This window comes from Cnephaeus nilssonii (genome assembly GCF_951640355.1).
Source record: "Cnephaeus nilssonii genome assembly, chromosome: 4".
Classification (NCBI taxonomy): Eukaryota; Metazoa; Chordata; class Mammalia; order Chiroptera; family Vespertilionidae; genus Cnephaeus; species Cnephaeus nilssonii.
In genome coordinates this window covers 45,170,079-45,187,971 of record NC_137075.1, presented here as the reverse complement: position 1 = coordinate 45,187,971, position 17,893 = coordinate 45,170,079, and the positions used below count along the sequence as shown (strand labels likewise).

The 17,893-nt window shown below is 38.5% G+C and overlaps 1 protein-coding gene across 4 annotated transcripts in view; it reads left to right on the top strand.

The window, feature by feature from the left end:
• The window catches only part of TMEM87A (transmembrane protein 87A), a 46,175-nt gene that overhangs the window by 24,808 nt on the left and 3,474 nt on the right, over positions 1–17,893 (top strand). The window contains exons 11-18 of one of the 4 annotated variants that reach the window (XM_079768893.1): positions 2,663–2,756; positions 3,525–3,600; positions 6,062–6,166; positions 7,110–7,168; positions 8,288–8,391; positions 14,488–14,561; positions 15,308–15,369; positions 16,546–16,598. In XM_079768893.1, the coding sequence (XP_079625019.1) occupies positions 2,663–2,756; positions 3,525–3,600; positions 6,062–6,166; positions 7,110–7,168; positions 8,288–8,391; positions 14,488–14,561; positions 15,308–15,369; positions 16,546–16,598 (627 nt within the window). Of the gene's footprint in view, positions 1–2,662; positions 2,757–3,524; positions 3,601–4,209; positions 4,283–6,061; positions 6,167–7,109; positions 7,169–8,287; positions 8,392–14,487; positions 14,562–15,307; positions 15,370–16,542; positions 16,599–17,893 lie in introns of all 4 variants that reach the window. The other 3 variants (XM_079768891.1, XM_079768892.1, XM_079768894.1) reach the window with 3 other exon arrangements.

The window sequence follows — 17,893 nt, the reverse complement described above, 5'->3', positions numbered from 1 at the left end:
AAGTTCTGAAATAAGAAAAGGTATCCGAAATTTTGTAGATTTGTAAAAGTTGGAAAAATGTTAGTTTCATCTCACAGCTGAGAGTTCAAGGAGCATCTCCATATAGGAAAGCCTGCAATTGTAGCAAAGGACATTGAAACACCAAACTTTTAGAGTAAACTTATAGTGACTTCACTCTTCCTAAATATTTTGCAAATCAGATTTTTTATGGGAAGAGCATTCTTGCTGTAACAGTCTGGAAACAATTTGTTGAAAAAAATGTATTTATTAAGTGCCTTAGCATTGTTCTAGACTCTGGGGATACAGCAAATAAACAGAAGACTTGGAGCTTACATTGGGGGAAAACGGATAAAATCAGTGAGTAAATACCTAGTATGTCAGTGATAAGTGCTAGGGAGCAGATAAAGCAGGCAGAAGGTATAGAGAGACTGCTAGGCAGGAGGTAGGGCTTGCAAGTGTTAAATAGGGTGGTCAAGGAAGGCTTCACTTACTGACATTTAAGCAAAGATCTCAAGTTGGTGAAGGAACTGTATGTATCTCCAGAGGAAGAGGTGCTAAAATGCGGTCAGATTCTGTATATATTTTGAAGGTAGAGCCAGTGGACTTTGCTGACAGATCAAATGTGTGATGTGAAAGAGAGAGTGATCAAGGATGTTACCAACTATTTTAGTGTGAACAAATGGAAGGATGCAATTGACATGTACTGAGTTCAGGAAGATCTTAGGTGGGTTAAGTTTTTATTTTATTATTTTATTTTTTAAAATATATTTTATTGATTTTTTTACAGAGAGGAAGGGAGAGGGAGAGAGAGTTAGAAACATCGATGAGAGAGAAACATCGATCAGCTGCCTCTTGCACACCTCCCACTGGGGATGTGCCTGCAACCCAGCTACATGCCCCTGACCGGAATCGAACCTGGGACCCTCCAGTCCGCAGGCCAACACTCTATCCACTGGGCCAAACCGGTCAGGCAGGTGGGTTAAGTTTAGAGTGGGGGCAAGATTAGGAGTTCAGAGTTTAGTTAGATATACAAATGAGGGAAGTAGTGGGGAGAGATATAAATTTGCAAGTCATCAGGATGTAGATGTTATTTAGCCATGAGATGGGATGTGATCACGAAGGGTATAAGTGTATTTAGAGGAGAGGTTAAAGGATTGAGTCCTTGAACATTTTCTATTAGTTAGAAGTCAGTGAGACAAAGTAGAATTAGAGTAGAGGAAATTGAGGAGGATGACCAAAGCTGTGGGAGGCAAGCCTAAAGACTTTCAAGGAAAGAGTGAATAATTTTGTCAAAGAGGATTGAGACTTGACCATTGGATTTAACTACATGCAGGACATAGTGATCTTAGCAAGAATAGTTTTGGTAAAGTGGTAGGACTTAGCGTGAGCTTGGTTGGAGTAAGTTCAAGCGAGAATAGAACAGGAATTGGAGTTAGCCAGGTATAGACAGTTTGAGATAACTCAAAAATTAAACAGATAATTTTAATTTTAATCACTATGTCCTGCATATAGTTAAATCCAATGGTCAAGTCTCAATCCTCTTTGACAAAATTATTCACTCTTTCCTTGAAAGTCTTTAGGAGTTTTGTTTTAAGTAGGTTAAAGAAATGGGAGATTTTCACTTTTAAAACTCATTCATATAAATGAGACTGAGGAATGGGGGAGTTACATTTTTAAACTTACTTAACAAATATTTCAATGCCACCTATATGCCAAAATGTATCCTAGGTTTTTAAGATACAGCAGTGTGGAGAAAAATCACAGCCCATATAGAGCTTTTCTAGTATGTAATGCACTAATCAATAACCCAGGGATCTTGTTAGATTACAGATTCTGATTCAGTAGCATTTTGAATATCAAGGATCCTCCTTCAAGCAGAAGCTGCTTAAAAGATTTTTTGTATTTTGTTGGCTTTTGAGCTCTATAATGTACTATTTATCTAATAAGCTTCAATAGGGTATTTGATTATGCTAAGAAGTTGTTTAAATTTTTCTGTTTGAAAATGATATTATGATTTTTTTTCTTTAAAAAATTATCTGTTTAAAAACAACGAAATGTAGACTAATAAAAGATAGGATGTCTAGGATTTGTTTCAAGATAAGATGAGAGGATGAGAAGTGGATGGGTTGTGCATGGGACAGGATTGGCCGTAGGTTGGTGGATATTAGGACTGGATAATGGGTATATGGGGTTTATTATACTGTTGAATATGTTTCAGAATTCTCTACAATAAATTTATATTTTTTAAAATGCTGCAGTGCTCTGGCCAATGTGGCTCTTGGGCATCATCCCATGCACCACAGGGTGCTGATTCAGTTCCTGGTCAGGGGACATGACTGGGTTTCCGGCTTGGTCCAGCGTAGGAGGCAGGAACGGAGTGGGTGGGGCAGGGGGGAGAGAATAATTCATGATTTACTCTCCCTTTCCCTCTAAAATTCAATAGGGGAAAAATTTTTAAATGTAGAATAAAGGGGATCTGATCTAAAATTCTAGTATCCAGTATCTTGTTTTAAGAGCATAAGTTCTGAGTTTTTCTCTCTCATGTGACTTTACAGAGTATGTCTGGCTTATCTCAACTAAGTTGTCCTATATTAATCAACATGAGTTTGTCTCGGGGTTTGTCACATTTGTACTCAACTTTATCTCTCTGCTTTCTCTTTAGGCCTCGCCTTGGAGTCACTCTTCACAAGGTTGTGGTAGCAGGAGCCCTTTATCTCTTGTTCTCTGGCATGGAAGGGGTCCTCAGAGTTACTGGGGTCAGTACTGCTTAATCTGAGTTTTTGTGGTCAGTTCAGACATAACTTTTTGTTTTGAGACGGTGAATTGGGAATATCTGTGGGCTTCTTTACTGTTTTCTCTAAGTCACCTTTGGGCTCTGATTTTTAAAATGTATATATAATTCACTTTTTCTTTTTAATCTCTATTAGAGCTTTAAATTCAATGTGTGACCAGAATGAATGCTTTCCCACCCATCCCCAAATTATTACTTGTTTAGTTCTTCCGGAAGGTGGTTCCATTCTTTTGTATAAAGTGGCCAAACTTTGTAATCATGCACTTGCTGGTAATCTAATTTTTGTTTTAAAGTGACAGTGCTTTTTGCTTAACCAGCACCTGAGTTTCAAAGGCTTTCTTAAAATGTAACTAAGTTTCACATAATTCTTGAGAATTACATAATTATGCCCTTTTAGGGGAGGAAACCAAAGCACTGAGATAGATATAATCGATAAAGAAATTTATGTTAGAGCTGGTTAATGTGAAGAAGTGGGCCTCCCTAGGTCATTGCTGTTACTTCCTTATTTAAAAATCACTCTATAAACTCCACATTTCCCTCAAGTAAACTGGGCTCAGTTAGTTTTGCTATAAATTGCTGCTTCTTTTTTTTTTTTTTAAATTGCTTCTTAAATAAAACACTTTTGAATGCAAATTAGATGTTCAGATCACACTGTCCTCTGTATGTAATTTTCTTGGACTTTTAGCAACTTTAACCCTCTGTCAATTGCGTTTTCTTTCTTCTGCTGCTGTAGTATTTTGTTCATATCTTGGCTTTGATAGTAAACCTGGCCCTGTCAACAATTGATGCCTGTATTATTTTATGGATATCCTTTTAATAATACCCTGGTAATTGGGTAATTAAGGTTATATAAATAGCATCACACACACACACACACACACACACACACACACACACAAGCAAGCAGCATAGTTTGGGGGACAAATCCTTGTATTAATATCTTATTTTGAGGTGAGCTCTTTTTTATAAAATTACATTATATTACAATTCAGGAAATCAATAATTCTTAGTATGTTAGCGATGTAATACTTTTAAATATGAGAAGGCCCTTTCAAGACTTGTAGCCAACATAAAAATGATAGGAAATGATAAGATGGATGGAGACTTATATCACCATAACGTTTTTGGTGTGGTCATTTAAAGTGGATTTTAGCATGCTAGGAGCTCGGAGGTTAGCAGCATGTTTTATTGTATTGAGATTATAATTGACAGTTTTCATGAAATGCAGGTTTATATTCTGCATGATGGTTGTCAGAGGGACACAATGATGTAGGTACCAAGTGTTATTCCTATTTCTTTTCTTTCAGCTCAGATGCAAAACCATTCCATGTGATGATATAAATGCCGAATTGTGTGCTGGTCTCTTCTCTGTGCATCTCTAGACTCTCTTTTTACCACCTCTCTTTCTTTGTCTGCAGGCCCAGACTGATCTTGCTTCCTTGGCCTTTATCCCCTTGGCTTTCCTAGACACTGCCCTGTGCTGGTGGATATCCTTCTCATTGGCTTGTTGGATGGTGGTCCATTTTCTCCCCTTGAATATGGGTTTCCGTCGATCTTTCTGCAAAGGGTTTTTACCAGTTTTGTTGATTACTTCTTAATCTGGGGATTAGGATATTTCTGTTTAAAAATCTGAGAGCTCAGGTAAGCAGTTTTGTGTGTGTGTTTTTAATTTTGAAAAGTGCTGATAACTGTGGGCGGAGCATAAAGATAAAAGCTCTGGTTTTTGTTTTTATTTTTAAATGAGCATTTTTACCTCGATTTTGGACTTGTTTGTGCACTCCAATTAGTGTTACAATCACTGACTACTCTGCTTCTGCTCTTTCTTTCAGCCTCTAGGAATTATTAAATGCTTTGAAAATGATGAAAAGATTTTAATTCTTAAAATATGATTTTAGGAACTACATAAGATGGTTTGACTCTCTTAAAATTCTATGTAGGTTTAGCAGATTACAACCCTTATAGGGTTAGTGTTTTGTACCTTTACTCAAAAGTTAACTTGGCATTGTCTGAAGACTTCCACTGTAAAATAAATGTTGATTCATTTACAGGCAGAGTTAACCAGTAGATAACAAGCATATTTATATTTGAATAATGTTTTTCTCCTGCTGCTTAAAATTACACACTTGTTTATTAGGGACTTGATCTGTTAAAAGAAGGATTAAAGTTTTTGGACTTTTATCTTTTTGGGGTTTTAAAAATTTGTTTTGGTTATGGAATTCAGTCCTATGTGTAATTGTGCAATATTATTGTCTTGCTAGACTGTGCCTGTTATAAAAAACTAAATGTAAACCAAATCATAATTTTGTGAATTTGAGTGGATTGTCATGTATCAAAAATGTTTGAAATTGAAATGTCTTGGGTTTAAATAGCCAAATCTTTTCTAGGTCAGTATCTTTCAGGTGCGCTTTGTAAACCTCTATGAATATTGGGAAGAATGGAGAGAGGCATGGAGAGAGGGACTGGACCATGCAATAATGTAACCCAATGGATAGGGAGCACTAAGTCTCTGTCACAGGGCAGACTAAGGTCCAACTCATGTATTTTAATATCTGCTGATTCTCAGAGTTGGACATGAGAGCAGATATCATCTTTGGCAGTCATCACTTCCCCTCCTGTCTTTCTGTGGCAACTTCTACTTGGGAATAATGCTTTGAAAATAGAAAATTGCTGATTTTAGAGCCTTTCTGCCTGGGATTTTCAGCCAATTGTAACTGTATGGTCCTATTAATTCAGAATTGAACAGGCAGATGATGGCACAGGGGACTGACTATAGAACTCTGAGAGGTTATTGGCATGACTGTATTCATGACCCGGGACTGGGTTAGCTATGATGTAGAAAATAGAAAACAGAGCTACCTACCTTAAAGGAAGAGAGATTTCACTCATTTTCATTTCATTTGTCTGTTGTCTGTTTCCTTGTCTGATACTCACTTTCATTTCATTTTCTTCCATTTGTCTTCCTTTTTCATCTTTGTTTCTCTAAAAAGCTTCTTCTGGTCTTTCTCTCTTTTTCATATTTTTTCTTTTTTGCATTTTTATTTTATCCTGATTCTGTATTCTCTTCAGTATCTCATTAAAAATGAAGACTTTCTTAGTCATCATGGTCAGGCTTGGGGTGTTTGTGACATTGAGAATAAGAGAGCTGTAAGGCCTCTGGGATATCCAGAGCTCTATCAATATGACCCCAGATTCTCAAAGAAACTTGAGGATTAATTTACTAGCTTATTGGGGTTTTTTGAATGTTGATTTCCTTGACCTGCAAACACATATTTATTAGCCTGACTCAAACAATGAAGCTATTAAAACTTCGGAGGAACATTGTAAAACTCTCGCTGTACCGACATTTCACCAACACCCTTATCATGGCGGTGGCAGGTAAGTGGGGCTTCTTCCTGCTGTTTCAATGCCTTCCTTTTAAAATAGATATTCTTAACTTGAGAGGCCACAGGTGGGCTCCCTAAAATTATCTAGAAGGTTTTGTACATTTCACTTGGGGGGAGGGTCTTTGTCTTTGAGCTTTTGTCAAGTTCTCAATGGGATCTGTGGTTCAAAAAAGATTGAGAGCCACTTATTTTAAGTATAATAGCTAAAAATCAATTATATATAATTTCAGTTCTTGTATATCTCTCTCCTGTCTCAGTTCTTTTTCAGAGGCTTTTTTTTTTTTCTTGAGGCAAGTTAGCTTGAGTGCCATATAGCTTCTAGATTCCTTTTAGAAAACCTTAATACTGGCTTATTTGGCTTTATTAAATACCTATGTGGTTTATTGCTATTATTTGGCTTTTACATGTGTCATAAGCATCCATAAAATACAGACATTAGGTAGACCATAACCAAAGTAGGCTAATTTAATTTGCCTGCCTTTTGCCCCTTGTACCAGCAATGGGAGGTCTGGCCTATGATTGGAACCAACAACTCTGTCTTGTAGTAATTTTATAAACCTTTTCCCCCTCCTGACCAGCCAAAGAAAAGCTAGCATTATTATACTAAGGATGAAAGAAGGGAAAAAACTATATTGTTGGTAATGATGGGAAATGCCATGTTTTCAATACCTTCTTTTCCAATTTATGAGGATTACTGAAGTAACCAGATGGTAAAATTAGTCTTTAAGTACAAAAAGTGTTGACAAGAGTGTGGGCCTTGCTTATAGTAGTTGTGAAGGAAATTTGCATTGAATAAATTAGTTAAAATCACTTGATAAAAAATGATTGTGATATTTTGGGTGTTAGGGATGTGTGGGATTTCACTTAACCAGAGAACGTAATTGGGGATGTAAACCAGTATTCATATTCTGACTAGATTTTTCATTTCCTGTTAGCGTCTATTGTGTTTATCATCTGGACAACCATGAAGTTCAGGATAGTGACTTGTCAATCGGTGAGTTATAAACACATGCATTTATGAATAGGGTACTGTTTTATATGCAGATATGACAATGATGACAATGGTAAGGTTCACACCTTACAAGAAATTAGGGCTAGGACTCTACCCCGAGTGTTAGAATGCTTCCTTCCTCCTAAGTATTCTACATTATGATGGCTCTTGGTATGATAGGATTTTTTGTTTTGTTTTAGGGGGATCTTATCCCAGTGGTGGGAAAAAAATTTATAAATGATAAATCACAGTCTGTCATAACCCAATCTTATCTTAACTAAAAATTCTCAAGAAATTCAGAATCCTAAACATTAAGTATATATGAATAATGCTAATCTGAATAGAAGTCATGCTCCTAAGATCTGAGCACAAAGATTGTGGCCAATTTCTTTGGAGGTGCAAAGGCTCCATTTTGGTAAAAATAAATTTATTAATATGAAAATTATAAAAAGTAACAATTTAATGTTACTTTTTCTTACCTTGTATAAAAACCTGTCCCCAAAGATTCTCAGAGCTCTAATGAAGCACTCACAAGTGCTCTACAATTGGTGCCTTTTTATTCTTCGTATTTTTAAAAATATGTTTTTATTGATTTTTAGAGAGAGTAAGGGAGATGAATAGATAGAAACATCGATGAGAAACATCATCGATTGGCTGCCTCCTTCACGCCCCCCACTGGGGATCAAGTCTGCACCCTGGTGTGTGCCTTGACCAGGAATTGAACCGGTGAGCTGGTTCCTGGGTCAACACTCAACTGCGGTGTCTTTTTAAAAGAAATGCACTGATTGATTTTTAGAGAGAGAGGAACATCAATTTGTTGTTCCACTTATTTATTTGTGCATTTATTGGTTGATTCTTGTATGTGCTTGACTGGGGATTGAACCTGCAATTTTAGCTAGCTAGTTGGTGCCTTTTCTCTAACAATAGTAAGTACTACAAGGGAAGAAACTATGTTTCTTCACTTTTGTATTCCAGTCACTTAGCACAGTGCCTAGCACATAGCAGGCTCTTAGTAAATATAAGTTGAATTAATAAATAAGTGATCCTTGTTCTCTGCCATAGGGTTTCTGAACAAATAAATAAGATAATGTAATACATATTATACTTTTTCCTCTTTGGTAGGATTGGCGGGAGCTATGGGTGGACGATGCCATCTGGCGGTTGCTGTTCTCCATGATCCTCTTTGTCATCATGGTTCTCTGGCGACCATCTGCAAACAACCAGAGGTTCTTGGACACTTCCTATTTACGCAGCTAGACGGTGTTATCCAATAAGGGTGGTGCAGTGGGTGTCGGGGTCATAGTGGAAGGAGGAGCACTCACTGGGTCTGAAATCAGGAGAATTAAGTTCCTGTCTCAGCTCTTCTATTAAGTTGCATTGTGATTTTTGGCATGCTGCCTCTTTTCACCAATCTGAGCTTTAATTTCCTCTTTGTATCATGTGGGGGAATTGAACCAATTGATCTGAGGTCCCTTTCAGTTCTGACAACTGATATTGGGCATATTTGAATGGAAAAATAAGGAAGGTAGGTAGATTTGACACTGGTAATGAGAGTTGTACCTGTCTAATGTCCAGAAGGAAAGAACAGTTTGTATAGTCAGTTGCCTAGCCCACTTGGTAACAATAGAGGCAAATCTCAATTATTTAGGAATTATCTTAATTTTGTGACTATCTATGCCTTTGTTTCCCTTCTTTTTTTTCTCCCTTTTGTGCGTGTAGACAGTTAAAAGTGTAGATTACACAACCATACCACCAAAAAAGGAAAAGGATTGAGATGCTATAACTAACCAGCTAATTTTGTAATTAGACATAACAGTAAAATATTCAGAAAGAAAATAAATGACATTCTTTTACCCCATGAAAATAGTCTTGTCTTTTCACACTGTACTCTTAATATTTGTGTTCCTTGAAAAAAGTTGAAAGAAAATAAAGATCTAAACTCATTCAGAAAGAGCCTAGACATCCTGGTGACCATCTTTAACATTGATCTATTGCTCTGTTCACATGCTAGCTATACCTATGGATGGGGTAGGCAAAAGTAGGTTTATAGTTGTAAAAAAAAGTTTATTTTTATTTATTTTTTGTTGACTTTAGAGAGAGAGAAACATTGATGTGAGAAACATCGATTGGTTGTCTCCTGTACACCGACCTGGGGTCAAACCCACGACCTAGAGATGTTCCCTGAGTAGGAATCGAACCCATGACCTTTTGGTGCAAGAGACATCACTCTAACCGAGTCATACTGGCCAGGGCACAGTTTATTCTTGTATTATTATTTATTAACTAGAGGCCCGGTGCACAAATTCGTGCATGGGTGGGGTCTGGCTGGCCTGCCCAATGGGGGCCCATTGGGCCAGGCTGGCAGGATGGAGGGGCCGCAGGCAGATGGGTGGCTGGCCCCGCACCCAGGGTGTGGGGGGCCGATATGGGCCTGGATCAGGCTGGTTGGCTGCCACAGTGCGTGTCATAGCTACTGGTCATTCTAGACGCTGGGCTTTTATATATATACTAGGGGCCCAGTGCATGAAATTTGTACACTGGGGGGGGGGTCTTCTTAGCCCAGCCTGCCCCCTCTCACATACTGGGAGCCCTCAGGGGATGTCCTACTGACGGCTTACGGGGAGCGGGCCTAAGCCGCAGTCTGGCCTCCCTTTGTGGGAGACACCGGGCTGATCAGGGAAAGGTACCAGCCCCATCACCCTGCTGCTGCAGCCACTGCCAGTCACTGCAGCTACCAAGGTGTTTTCATCAACACAGACTCCAGTCCCTTCACCAAGAAAAAATGACAACTTTCTTTAGGCATTTTCAAGATGTGTCTTTCATAGGATATGACCTTTCTTCCTTTCTTTCTTTCTTTCTTTCTTTCTTTCTTTCTTTCTTTCTTTCTTTCTTTCTTTCTTTCTTTCTCTCTTTCTCTCTTTCTCTCTTTCTCTCTTTCTCTCTTTCTCTCTTTCTCTCTTTCTCTCTTTCTCTCTTTCTCTCTTTCTCTCTTTCTCTCTTTCTCTCTTTCTCTCTTTCTCTCTTCTCTCTCTCTCTCTCTCTCTCTCTCTTCTCTCTTTCTCTTTCTCTCTCTCTCTCTCCCTCTCTCCCTCTCTCTCCCTCTCTCCCTCCCTCCCTCTATCCCTCCCTCCCTCCCTCCCTCCCCCTCCCTCCCTCCCTCCCTCCCTCCCTCCCCCTCCCTCCCTCCCTCCCTCCCTCCCTCTCTCCCTCTCTTCCTCTCTTCCTCTCTTCCTCTCTTCTTCTCTCCGTCCCTCCGTCCCTCCGTCCCTCCGTCCCTCCCCTGAGCATTGATTTTTAGAGAATGTGGAAGAGAAAGGGAAAGACAGAGAGAAAGATCAAAGTGAGAGGAACACTTTGATTGGTTGCTTCCTGCATGAGCCCCTGACCTGGGCCCCAGCCAGGGAGGAGCCTGCAACTTAGGTACATGCCCTTGATCAGAATCTAACCCGGATCCTGTGGTTGGCAAACCTAGGCATTATCCACTGAGCCAAACCGCGTAGGGCAGGTTATGACATTTCTTAGCCCTCCAGCAGCAGACCTTTGTTTTTTTCTCCAGGAGTGTGGTGGAAAAGCCCTAGATCACCTTTTTGGATTCTTATACCCAAGTTACTAAGAATATTACCAGTGGCATATAGGGAGCTTAGCCAATGAGCGGTCAGAAAAGGTGTTTCCTCTGTAGTTCACACCTATCTCCTCCGATCTCTGCTCCACCCCTGACAAGGTCTAAAGCCTCCAGCCCTGGGCAGGGGACCCCCAGCTGGCTCCGATCGCCCACAGGGGACCACAGCTGGCTCCGATCGCCTGGCTCCTCCCCGCCCAAGGCTTCAAGCCTCTGGCTGAGGCTCAGGCCCTAAGCAGGGACCCCCAGCTGGCTCCGATCGCCCGCAGGGGACCCCAGCTGGCTTCGATTGCCTGGCTCCGCCCCCGGCCAAGGCTGAAAGCCTCTGGCCGACACTCGGGCCCTGGGCAGGGGCCCCCAGCTCACTCTGATCGCCTGGCTCTGACCCCAGCCAAGGCCAGCAAGGGCAGGCGGAAAGCTTGGCTTCCTCCATTGCCGGGGAAACCCAAGCCTCCCTCTGGTGGCCGCAGCCATCTTGGTTGGGTTTATTTGCATATTTGCTCCTGATTGGCTGGTGGGCGTGGCTGGTGGGTGTAGCAGAGGTATGGTCAATTTGCATATTACTCTTTTATTAGATAGGATAGATATTATAACTGTAAACCTACTTTTGCCCACCCCCTCAGTCTCTAAAAGATTTTTTGCTTTACCTCTCCTCTTCCTTTCTCTCTTATCTTTTTAAAAATATTGTGCCTACTGCCTATAACTCCAATTTTACCAGTCTAATGTGATGTGTCCTTCCACATTTTACTCGTTTAAATATGGGCTCTTCTTTTACTCAATAGTGGAAATGCCTTTCCAAGACAACTGCTTTAAATTAAACTTAACTATTTTCATGGATGGCACAATTTTACATGGTATAGATGTAGTAAGTACAGTTAATTAACTCATTTCTGTATTGATGGGCATTTGGACTATTTCCATTTGGGGTGATTCAAGGGTCCCAAGACCACCCATATGTTTAGAAGGACTTAAGGGACTCAACATTTTCTTGTACTTAGAGCAGAGGGTTTTTTTTTTTAACAGCAAAATGATGTGATCAGTAAGGGAAAAAGACACAGGTGGAGTCTAGAAAAATCCATATTTTCTTTCCTTCCTCTGAGAAAGTACATCAAGTGTGCTCTTTTCCTCAGCAACAGAAAGTGCAATAGCTGTGTTTCTGTTCAGGGGAGCCCATTAGAGACTCAGCACTCTGGTTTTTATTGGGGGCTTGACACATAAGCACCCTCTACTTAATATGTACCAAAATTCCAGGTTCCTAGAAGGTAAGCAAAGCTTATTCTAGATTGAATTGTAGAGGTAATCTAGGCACAGTGATCACCCTTACCCAGTTAGGAAACAGGGCCAGGGCCAGGTTCCCAGACACCTGCCATGGGGTATCGATGTAAGCAGGCCTCTCTAAAGGCCTGCTATGTTACCTCTTACGCATAGGGGTCATTAAAAATAGGAATAAGGTACAGTGATGTTTTAAATACCCTTGTACATCAATTCTTATACACTTTAGTATTCCTTTGCCTAATTTTTTCTCCATCACATTTATAACTATTAACTGTACCCAGAGTTTGTTGGTTAACTTTAAACTTTTTTATGTGTTCTTGGTTGTAGAAAAACTTGAAAATGGGGAGTCACATTTGTCAGTTTTTCCCCTCTGGGATTGTATATTTTGTGTCTTATGTAAGACATCCTTTCCTAGCTTGAGGTGAAGTCATTGTTACTTTATAATTTTTTACAAATTTCATCATCTTTTTTTTTTTTTTAATATATTCCATTTAAATAAAATGTATTTTTTTAAAAAAGAATTGTTTGAGCCCTAACCGGTTTGGCTCAGTGGATAGAGCGTCAGCCTGTGGACTGAGGGGTCCCAGGTTCCATTCCGGTCGGGGGCATGTACCTTGGTTGCGGGCACATATTCAATGGGGGGTGTGCAGGAGGCACCTGATTGATGTTTCTCTCTCATCCATGTTTCTAACTATCTCTCTCCCTTCCTCTCTGTAAAAAAATCAGTAAAATATATTTAAAAAAAAAAGAATTGTTTGATTAAGGGTTTTCTGTTCTCTTCAATTGCTCTGATCCTGCATCAGTAGCACACTTAAGTAGTATCTGGAAGGCCTAAACCATGCTCCCTCTAATCTCTCTCTCTTTTTTAAAAAAATATATTGATTTTTTTACAGGGAGGAAGGGAGAGGGATAGAGAGTTAGAAACATCGTGAGAGAGAAACGTCGATCAGCTGCCTCCTGCACACTCCCTACTGGGGATATGCCCGCAACCAAGGTACATGCCCTTGACCCCAATCGAACCTGGGACCCTTGAGTCTGCAGGCCGACGCTCTATTCACTGAGCCAAACCGGCTAGGACAAATCTCTCCTTTTTTTAAAATGTCCTTTGCTATTGGATCTTTTGCTCCTCAATAAAAATTTACCTTGATTGTTTAATTCTAGGAAAACCTTATTGGATTTTTATTGGAATTTGATTTAATTAATGGATTAATTAGGGAAATCCTTTTAATAATTCCATCTTTCATTATGGTATATGTCCTTTTTTTTTCTTTCAATGCTTGAGTTACGTTTTATAATTTTAATTAAATGTTTTGGAAGTTTTTATGACTCTTAGGATACATACTTTAAAAATAATATATGACTTTCCCAAATATGTCGGAAGCTTTTGGGCTTTTGTATATTTATCATATCCATACACCCTCCTGCATTACCTTGTTAGTGCTGATAATTTTTAGGTTTTCTCAGTAGATTGGTTATTAGCTAAACTAATGACAATGTTATTCTTTTCCAAATAATCTTGCTTCATTTCTGATTTTTGTGTTGGCTAGGCTATTGAATTGAGGGGGTGAGAGTGGCCCTTCTCATCTTATCACTTTTAAATAAGTGCTTCTCAGGTCATCATTAACTTTGATATCTACTGTGAAATTTTGTTAGTTAACCTTTAACATGTTACAGGTGTTCCCTATTATTCCTAGTTTATAGTTTTCTCTTTTAATCACAGAAGGGAGATTTAATGACAAGGTAAATGAAAGTAACAGGCAACAGTAAGTACAGAGCAAGTTCAAAAATAAAGCACTCTAGGAATGACCTGTCTGCTGAGTCTCTTGGAAGTTGTGTAGGAAATATATCTGAGATGTACCTGATTAGGCCTTCATCTTCCCACTTCCACACTTGGAAACAGATTTTAAGTTACTTGAAACACACAAGATCAGAACTTCCATCTCAACTACCTAATTGAAGGCTGAGATTTTAAATTACATGAGAATTTACTTACCTCTGAATGATACATGTGCTTGTAAATGAACATTTATTAAATGCTTGCTGTGTGTCAGGTATTACTTAAAGTACTTTTTAAAGTGTGACTTATTTACTTTTCAAAGAACACCTCTGAGTAATGTTCTGTTATCCCCATTTACAGGTGGGAAAACGGGAGGTGCACAGGGAGAATAAAGAATAAGCAACTTGCTAAAGTCATGGGTAGCATGTAGCTGAGCCTGCATTTATAAATACGGTACTGTCCTGCTTCTCTCTTGCTAACGAGAGGCAATCGAGAGGTTCTAAAGGGGAAATAATTTTATTTTTCAGCAAACTGATTTTATGAATGACTGTAATTGGGAGCTTCAGCAGTCAGTCCTGTAAAATCCAGATAGTGGAGCAACTTCTGTCGTTTTCTAATTTTTTCCCTTATGTTCTACCTTTGTTCTCTCAGGTTTGCCTTTTCACCTTTGTCTGAGGAAGAGGAAGAGGATGAACAAAAGGAACCTATGCTCAAAGAAAGCTTTGGTAGTGATAAAATTTACCTTTTATTTGTGCCTTAAATATTCTTTTCTGGTTTTTAGAAATAGAGTAAAGTAAGTACAGTTGGCCCTGAACAACATGGGGGTTAGAGGTGCTGATTCCCCATGCAATTGAAAATTCAGGCATAACTTTTGATTCCCAAAAACTTTACTACTAATAGCCTATTGTTGACGAGAAGGAGGTCTTACTGATAACATAAAGTCATTTAACACATATTTTATATGTTATATGTATTCTATGCTATATTCTTACAATAAAGTAAGCTAGAGAAAATTTTTTTATGATTTTATTATTAAAATCATAAAAAATACATTTACTGTGTTTATTGTAAAAATTTCACATATAAGTGAACCCACAAAGTTCAAACATGCTTGTTCAAGGGTCAACTGTATAACATTTTGAGTATCAAAATCTAGATACTTTGATGTAATTACATTATTATTTTATAGCTGTGTCGGGGTGAAGTTAGGGAGAAGCAAAAATAAGGGCATGAATCTTAAGATGAAGCTATGGTAAACTCTGTAAATAATTGGATATTAAGTGTTCAGTTTACTTACCAGAGATGAGCTGGAAATCTGGCTTTGAATTTCCCAGCATAAATGTAAAGATAGAGAAGCATCTGTTGTATAATTCAATGTCAGTAAACTTAAAATAAAGGTCTGAATCTATTTTTGTGATACTTGTTCATATATTGACATAATTAGCCAATCTCCTTTTTTTTCCTTCTCCAGAAGGGATGAAAATGAGAAGTACCAAACAAGAACCAAATGGAAATAGTAAAGTAAACAAAGCAGTAAGTGTGACTTCTTTTGTTCCCTTTGCCCTGCCCTCCAGCCTGTGGTGGAGCTCAGCAGAATGTGCAGGCCTTAATGACTTAATTCACCTGTGCTGTACTTAAGCTTGCTTTATAAATATTTTAATGTCTGTTACATTTACTTTTTTTTTAAATCCTCCTCTGAGGATATTTATTTCATTTCTTTTTAGAGAGAGAGGAAGGGAGGAAGAGAGGGGGAGAGAGAAAGAGAAACAAACATCGATATGAGAGAGACACATGGACTGGTTGCCTCCCACACACACTGGGGAGCGTACCGCAACCCAGGTACATGCCCTTGACCAGGAATTGAACCAGTGACCTTTCATTGTGTGGGCTGATGCTTTGACCTCTGAGCCATACCATTCAGGGCAACATTTACATTGTTAAAAACAGAGACAGCAAGTGATTCTATGTAGGATAGAATCTTGAACTAGGTGATTTGCTACTATGTCCTGAAAAGGTACCAGACCAGTCTCATGGTTTTGTTTAATGGTTTTTATCAGTGAAGTCATAGCCTCATTAATAACCTAAAGTTTTTTCTGTAGTAAACTTCAGAGTTTTTAGTCAGCATTTGTGTGTGTGTGTGTGTGTGTGTGTGTTTTGTTAATCCTCACCCAAGGATATTTTTCCATTGATTTTTAGTGGGAGTGGAAGGGAAGGGGAGAGACAGAAACATGGATGTGAGAGAGACATATCGATTGGTTGCCTCGCACACAACCAGGGCTGGGGATCGAGCCTGCAAATGGAGGTATGTGCCCTTGGCCAGAATCGAACCCAGGACCCTTCAGTCTGCTGGCTGACACTCTATTCACTGAGCCAAACTGGCTAGAATAGATTTTCATTTTTTAGAACTGCATTTACTCTACATTAAGGACTTTATCTCAGTTTTAAGAAGCAAAGCTTACATGAAATGAAAGCTAGGTATTAGATCCTTGAGCAGAAACCTTTTAAGGATATAGAACATCATTTTACATTTTGGTGATGTAGTTTTTAAGTTATTTTATTTTACTGTTAGCAATTCCATTTGTTATGTGAATATACTACTTCAGAGTGACAAAAGATTAAATTTAAAGATTTTGAGATCTTTAGATTCTTGCTCAAGATGTATTATTTTATGCATTTTAGTAACAACTGGTACTTGTATGTTCCCAGCAGGAAGATGATTTGAAGTGGGTCGAAGAAAATGTCCCTTCTTCTGTGACAGATGTGTAAGTTTTTGAATCATTACTATAAGAATCCTATTTCACAGTTAGTATTGAGGGCCAGAGTATACTAATGAAAATGTTTATAGTTAACTTTTCAAAAGAATAATTAAAAAGATGTTTAAAAATAAAGATTAGGAATGATATACAAACAAAAGTAATTGAGATTATTCGGTCAGATGACATTTTTGCTTAGAAAGATTTCAGTATAGATCTTTCCAAAATCAGTGGGATAATCCTTTTTTCTTTTTTTACTTTTTCGTAAAAATTACTGTTTACATTCAATATTATTTTGTACTAGTTTCAGGTGTACAGCACAGTGGTTAGACAATCATATACTTCACAAAGTGCTTCTCCCGATATTTCTAGTACCCACCCGGCACTGTACATAGTTATTACAATGTTATTGACTATATTCCCTATGCTGTACTTTATACTGTGACTATTTTATAACTACCAATTTGTACTTCTTTTTTAATATATTTTATTGATTTTTTAAAGAGAGGAAGGGAGAGGAATAGAGAGTTAGAAACATTGATGAGAGAGAAACATCGATCAGCTGCCTCCTGCACACCCCCTAATGGGGATGTGCCCGCAACCAAGGTACATGCCTTTGACCGGAATCGAACCTGGGACCTTTCAGTCCGCAGGCCGACGCTCTATCCACTGAGCCAAACAGGTCTTGGCCAATTTGTACTTCTTAATCTCTTCATCTTTTTCACCCATTCCCTCAACCTCCTTCCCTCTGGCAACCATCAGTCTGTCTCTGTATCTATGAATCTGTTTCAATTTTGTTTTTTCATTTATTTTTGGAATTTTTGAGTTCTTTTTCATTGCTATAATTTTGTTTGTTTGTTTACTTATTTATTTTTAAAATAGATTTTTATTGATTTCAGAGAGGAAGGGAGAGGGAGAGAGAGATAGAAACATCAATGATGAAAGAGAATCATTGATCAGCTGCCTTCTGCACACTCCACACTGGGGATTGCGCCCGCAACCCGGGCATGTGCCCTGACCGGGAATCGAACTGTGACCTGGTTCATAGGTCAATGCTCAAGCACTGAGCCACACTGGCTGGGTATAGCTATAATTTTATTAAACATTGGTTCTATTACAATATAGAACGTGTTTTTGTTTTTTAATACAATTTTAGTAATTTTGATTCTTGTTTTTTATTTGTCCTCCCCCAAATAGCCATTAATAAGATACAAATATTATGTACTTAACAACAACAACCAAAGCTTTATATTGCATTTATTATTCCATTGTCCTTTTTGAACCACATTTGGCTTTATTGTTAC